The 6,194-nt window shown below is 43.8% G+C and overlaps 1 protein-coding gene across 1 annotated transcript; it reads right to left on the bottom strand.

Moving 5' to 3' along the window:
- Positions 1-1,214: 1,214 nt before the first annotated feature.
- atf5b (activating transcription factor 5b) lies at positions 1,215-5,898 on the bottom strand. Its single transcript, XM_070829758.1, has 4 exons — positions 5,695-5,898; positions 4,769-4,990; positions 3,221-4,409; positions 1,215-2,535 (listed from the first exon to the last, which is right to left on the bottom strand). The coding sequence occupies exons 2-4, from the start codon at positions 4,905-4,907 to the stop codon at positions 2,349-2,351; spliced, it is 1,515 nt and encodes a 504-aa protein (XP_070685859.1). The 5' UTR covers positions 4,908-4,990; positions 5,695-5,898; the 3' UTR covers positions 1,215-2,348.
- Positions 5,899-6,194: the final 296 nt, after the last annotated feature.

The raw sequence follows: 6,194 nt of genomic DNA, 5'->3' as shown, positions 1-6,194 counted from the left end.
CAGCTCAGTAATGATGCTAGTGTGATTTTAATGTACTAAAGTCAAACTGTTTCACCCAGCATGTTGTGGTAGATGCTGCTAAATTGGTTAAACACCTCAAATTTGCTCTGTATCAGTATGTTGCATGTGTATCTATTTGTGGACTGTAATGTAGCTGATTTGGGGAACATTTGAGTAGTTTCGTATTATATTCAAATCATTGTATCACTTAGAGACAGGGATTTTCAGCGAAAAATGCATGGATTATTATCTAGTGTGAAAAAGTTTAATAAATGAACATGTTACAGGAGAGAACTTTATTGAACACACTGCAAAATCAGATTATAAATCTTAAATCAGCGTTACAATCCATTTTTACATGGCATCTGTATCAAACAAACAACAAACGGAACGAAAACCGAATCAATACATTTAAGGGCATTCTCTGACAACCCAGTACTTTTTTATTCTGATAGTTCACTTGCATCTCTCTCCTCCTCCTGCAAGTATTGTGTGATATTGCCTCATGCACTTGAAAGGCCTACGACTGCTAGGAGAGATACCAAGAGATTTCACACACACACACACACACACACACACACACACACACACACACACATATACACGCTTTCAAACGCAGGCACACACACGCAACCCTCCACGAGCTGGGAGATGAGATAGGCAACTTATGTTGTCTGTTGACTGCCGGAGCTTGATATCAGTCCACTCAGCCCGGGGGCTCAACCATAGTGGAGGAACAAAATAGTGAAGTAAGTAGTGGAAAAATAACATGAGAAGTGCCTATCGATATTTCTCTGAACAGATTTCCTGTGTGTGTGGCTGTTTGGACCAGTTCTCTCCACCCTACGTCCTAATCTAAAGGGAAGCAGGTTGATGTGCCGCTCAGTGGTCAAGCGTTAATCAAAGGTGCTGCCGTCCACTGGTGAATCCTGGGAAACTACTTGGACTCTGACTGCATTGCAGCCAAAAAAAGAGGGCTGGGCCAGCAGTTACGGGGCGGGGCTCAGAATAGATGGGAGGGGCAGAGGGGGTTTATTCTTGCATCTCTCTATCTGTCGATCCCACCCTCCTCCTACTCTGTGTGTGTGTGTGTGTGTGCTGTGTGTCTGGGTGCGCTTCATGAAATTCGGACAATTGTTTGCGAGGCGCTTTAATGGCTGCAGAATGAATGCATCATGAACAGCATGCAGTGAAAAACAGTCCAAAGGCAGAGATCAATGATACTACATAAGTGGTTTATTTGGCTGTAATTTACCTGATGTATAATTTCCTGACATTGACATCGATTATTAAAAGGACCTGAATTTCAGATACATCAAATTGATCAATTGAAAACAAAATTCCCATGAAGTCGTACCGTTACCCAACAACGATTTATTGTCGCGTCAACAGGTGATTGTTTGTTCGCAAAATACAGCCGAGAGAGAGAGAGAGACGGAGAAAGAGAGACAGAGAAAGACAGAGAGAAAGGAAAGAAGCCAGCGAATGTTTCTGTGTTTCTCAGAGCAGAAAACCAAAACCTGAGCATGAATCACGCTGGCGGAGAAAAACTCAGAGAAAAGTCGCCAGCTGATGAGAAGAATAAAGTCAACTCGGTGGAATTGACTCGGTGATCTTGAAGCCATGCAGTTAACAGAATATTGCCTTCAAATAACACTCGCACATGCTTTTCCAAAATCAAACATGCATTGGGTATTTCAGTGGGGTAAAGAAGTGTAAATACTCAACATTTTAGCAATACAAATTCTCTAAATGTCTCTGATAATGAATATTTGTAGAGCATTGTTACACACTTTGTCCAGCAATCCCTTTATTCGGTTGATTGTTTTAAGCAAATGATATGATGCACATTATTGAGTAAAAATAAAATATAAAATAAAATATATATTTAGTATGGATCTGCCTCGATGCTGCCGATGTGTGTCACAAAAACCACAAGCAAATTCAATCACTACTACTAATTCAAAGAGCATTTTGTAAACGATCAATCATTGCAAGCGCAAACTCAGTCATCACAAGGCTGTGAGTGCAGTTCGGATCACAGTGGTCACGGACAAGTTCAGCATCTCCCCTGGAAGCCACCTCACTAAGGCTTGTTATAGTTCAGTCACACATTTGGAAACTTCTCCTCCGCTTATTTCTTTTTTAGGAAAGGTGTGTTTTTGTTCGGCCATCCTCTTGGAACAATTATCAGATATATATATTTTTTTTTTTTTTTAGAAAAGAACTACCAAAATCATGCAACTACCATTTCATTTTTGTGAGACAAAAACCCAGTTGGTGCTCTTGACTTGTTTTTTCTCTTGGTGCTGGTTGGGAGGTTTGGAGGTGAGGTCAGCGTGGGCGTTTTAGGCACTGCCATCCTGTTTGAGCCGCTGACTGCGAGCCTTGTAGACCTCGATCAGTAAATCTTTGACGTACTGGATTTCTCGCTCCACCGACTCCGCCTTGTCACGAAGCTCCCGGTTCTGCCCCTCGAGGCCGTGCAGCTCCTCCTCCAAAGAATCCAGCTCCGCCCTCTTACGCAGCCTGTACCTGCAACAGAAACAAGGCGCTTTTACTGCTTTTTGCTGCCTTGCATCTTTATTTGCAAGTCAAGTGACCTTTTGTGTGGAACACTCTCACGGCTCAGACATGCCTCCCCTGGGACGACATGACGTGTGCTGTTTGTTTCCCCTCCTGCGTGATCATGACTGATCAATTTCTTCTTTTTTTTCCCTTCTTCCAACTTTCCCCCCGTCATCATTATAAAGCCTTTTTTCTACGTGCATCCCATTTTACACAGATGTGAATAAATCACACTCCCACACAGACAAACCAGACTTATAGCCTTGGTTAGGTGGGGCTGAGTTTGGCAGACAGTGAGGGACTTTCCATATCCCTCTTCTACTCTGCAGGACATTTAAAGCACTTAGGTGGCTGGTTTATGTAACACTGCTGGCACATTGCAGGAGAGCAAAACTAAACAGGTGTCATCAACTACTTGATTAGCCATTAAAACAAGAACAGGATCAGTAACGATCCACAGAAACATCGGCTGAATCGAAAAAAAACAACCTTACTTGGGTTACCTTATTTTTACTCCTCATTGTTAAGAGGCAGATTTTCACTCGTGTCCTGGCAGACGTCTGACTATGACAGGGAGCCGTTCACGAAGGTTTAGGCGTGTTTTTAAAATGGGCAATGAGAAGAAGCAGAATCAGCAGAGCTGATTGCTCACCTGTGAGCAGCAGTTTTGTTCTGGTCTCTCTTCTTCTGCTTCCTCTCTCCGCTGCCGGACTCCAGGGAAGTGCTGCCCATCATCAGAGCTGGTTTGACGGAGCAAGGCTCATCCTTTAGCCTCTGTGAGGGGCGGTGGATGGGGGCGCCCAGCAGCGTCCCCTCGCCCTCCCCTCTGGACAGACATTCGTAGCTTTGGTCTGCAAGGCATTCTGGATAGAGGTAGTGGCCATGTTGGGGCTCTACAGCCTGTGCCTGTGACGGCTGGTCTAGGTCACCTATAAAGCTATGGTAAGGCTCTGTGCTGGCCATGGACTGGTGGAAGTAGCCGTCATTGGCCACCATTGTCTCTTGGGGAATACTTCCAGAAAGTCCTCCATCTTTGCTGCAGTGCAAGACCTCGAGCCCCGTGCTGTCGTAACTTACATTGACCTTCACGTTGTGCATCAACTGTCCCTCTCGCTTGTGGTGGCCGTCGTACGAGCCACCCAGACAAAAACCTCGAGCAATCTCTTCGCTGCAAAACATTCCTTCTGAAAAACAATAACTCTCCTCTTCCTTCAACGATAAAGCACATTCTCTCACCTTCTTGACGCTACCGAGGCTGGTCTTGCTCACCGTCTTCAGTGTGGAGTAGTGGTTCACAGACAACTCTGTGCTTCCTGAGTAACTTCCCCTGGGGCCCCACGTATCAAGTCCAACTTCCTCGCCGACTTTCACCGCCTCGCTGATGATTCTTCGCCCGTTGTTGTGGTGGTAGCGGTGATGGTAGTTGTACGGAGCTGGTCGCGCAATTTTGGTTCTGCCGATGGGGCCGCCACAGAAGCTGGCCAGGTCCAGTTCCCCTGTTGCCAGGGTAACAACCACAGGGCTGGTTTCTGATTGGCTGGTCCCATACGAGCCATAGGGTAACTGATAGTAAGACTGGGAGCCCATGGCTTGGGCACCCTTGTCACATTTTGAGGATTTCTCCAACTTGTTTGTCGTGGATGTGGACTCGGAGCGGAAGTAGTCCTCCAGCTGAGCCAGCTCCTCCTGCAGTAGAGAGGTCATGACCTCCAGATCCGAGGGCACCTTGACATCCTGTTCTAACGGGGAGGGTGGAAGGGATGAGCTGGGAGAAGACTCGGTCGTCGACACAAATGAAGACAAATCAACTTTTTCCGTCATCCAATCTGAGTGACCATCACCTATAAAAATTTGAAACGATAATCATGTAATCAGTAAAGCAATCCATTTTTTTCATTCAGCTGTTTGTGTAGAATAACTGAAAATAAAAACTACAAATTCAGGAAAAAATTCTTAAATCACCCAAGCAGAGAGGATAAATGTTAAAAAAAAAAAAAAAAAATCAAGTTAAAAACCAAGCACTACATCCGACAAATCCAAGTGAACAACTAACCGATCATCTGAAAATGATTGAACAGCATCGTCTGCATTCGATAAATATCCACTTAGCTGTACTCACTGTACGACATTAGCCCCGTGCTGCACTGCGGCTCCGACCTCGGGATGTGGAAAAATAAAAAAGCGTCTTGGCAAAACTCACCAATTAAGTGCTGCCTCTCCGCTGGCTCCGCCCCCGTCCTGAGCCGTGATTGGCTGCGGCTAGCCTGTCGGAGAGGGGGAGCGCCGAGCTCGCCTGTGGAAATGGGAGGAATTTTCCTGCGAAGGATCGATGCCGCCATTGTGTCGTCTGCTTCGATTAAATTGTTCAAAAGCACAAAATGTGCACTGGGTGGATGAAAGAATTGAGGAAACACCTGAAGACCTGTGGGAAAATTAGAAAAATTAACAAATGCGACAATTTTTTGTAGCGTAGTCTATAAGTCCCCCATTCCAGCCCCTGAAGCACCCAATGATTCTCCTAAATACAAAAAAATAATTACAATCAGTATTTCAAACTAAAAGTAAGAAATTCATACATTTTAAGGGTTTATTTAGTCTTCTTCATTTTTCTATCCACCTGTCACTTCACTGAATGATTTATGTCACATAGTAACATAACTAGAAAAGAAAAAACATGCTAAACAGTAACCTGACAACTAAAAAACAACAAACAATGGGAACATAACCAGGAAAAAAAATAAAAAAAACCTGACAAAGACTTTCTTCAAAAACTTTACATGACTAACACAATTACAATTACAGACTTTAACATGTATAAAGGACAAAGTTACTGTACAGAATGGTAAGTTGTACATATTACATATTTGTTGCACACTTAAAAAAAAAAGCAAAAGCAAATAAAGGCACTATTTTTCTCACATTGAAAAGTAACTCTGACCTGGATACTTTACAATAATAATAACAATGATAATGATAATAATAATGATGATGATAATAATAATATAATAATGATAATAATAATGTGCTGTCCTGTCCAGCTCCAGAGCAGCCTGACTGTCTACACTGCCTTGTTAGCTGTAATCATCCCCTAAACTTTCCCCAAAGCCGGACAGCTGCTCTACTCACCCCATAGTTTCTGAGAAAGTGCGTTGCAGGAGCAAAGCACGCGGAGCTTTACGGCGAGGAGGACGACGGTCACAGTTTAAAAAGCCATATTTTCCCCTTTTACACGTCAGGGACTCTTCATGAAGCGCTATTTAGGCGAACAGACATGCAGACAGAAAGTTTTTAAATCCGCTACTTCTACAACTCCGAACGCCCGGACCTGATCACAGCGGACGAGATCAATGCGCAGTTTGCAGAGTTCACCAGGCCGTTACGTCATGAACCTGGGGACTTTCCCATTATCCAGAGACCTCACACACACACACACACACACACACACACACACACACACACTATCCTCCCAAGTGTTGTTATCATAGCATTTTGATGACAATAATAATAATGGCAACAGTAACAATGATGGCATATTTAATAAGTTACATCAAGTCAAACTTACATATTGACTTCGTGTCGTTTGTGCAGCTCGCGCGCTTCCTTTGGAGAAAGTATTAAAGTAACTT

The sequence above is a fragment of the Pempheris klunzingeri genome, chromosome 4 (assembly GCF_042242105.1).
Source record: "Pempheris klunzingeri isolate RE-2024b chromosome 4, fPemKlu1.hap1, whole genome shotgun sequence".
Lineage (NCBI taxonomy): Eukaryota > Metazoa > Chordata > Actinopteri > Acropomatiformes > Pempheridae > Pempheris > Pempheris klunzingeri.
This window is presented reverse-complemented; position numbering and strand designations above follow the sequence as displayed.

Bases quoted from the DNA above. Each gene is read 5' to 3' on its own strand.
- atf5b (XM_070829758.1), bottom strand. From the start codon at position 4,907: ATGGCGGCATCGATCCTTCGCAGGAAAATTCCTCCCATTTCCACAGGC. The intron at 4,410-4,768 runs GTGAGTTTTGCC...AAATTTTTATAG, and splicing joins GGAGAGGCAGCACTTAATTG to GTGATGGTCACTCAGATTGG. The intron at 2,536-3,220 runs GTGAGCAATCAG...TTTCTGTTGCAG, and splicing joins AACAAAACTGCTGCTCACAG to GTACAGGCTGCGTAAGAGGG.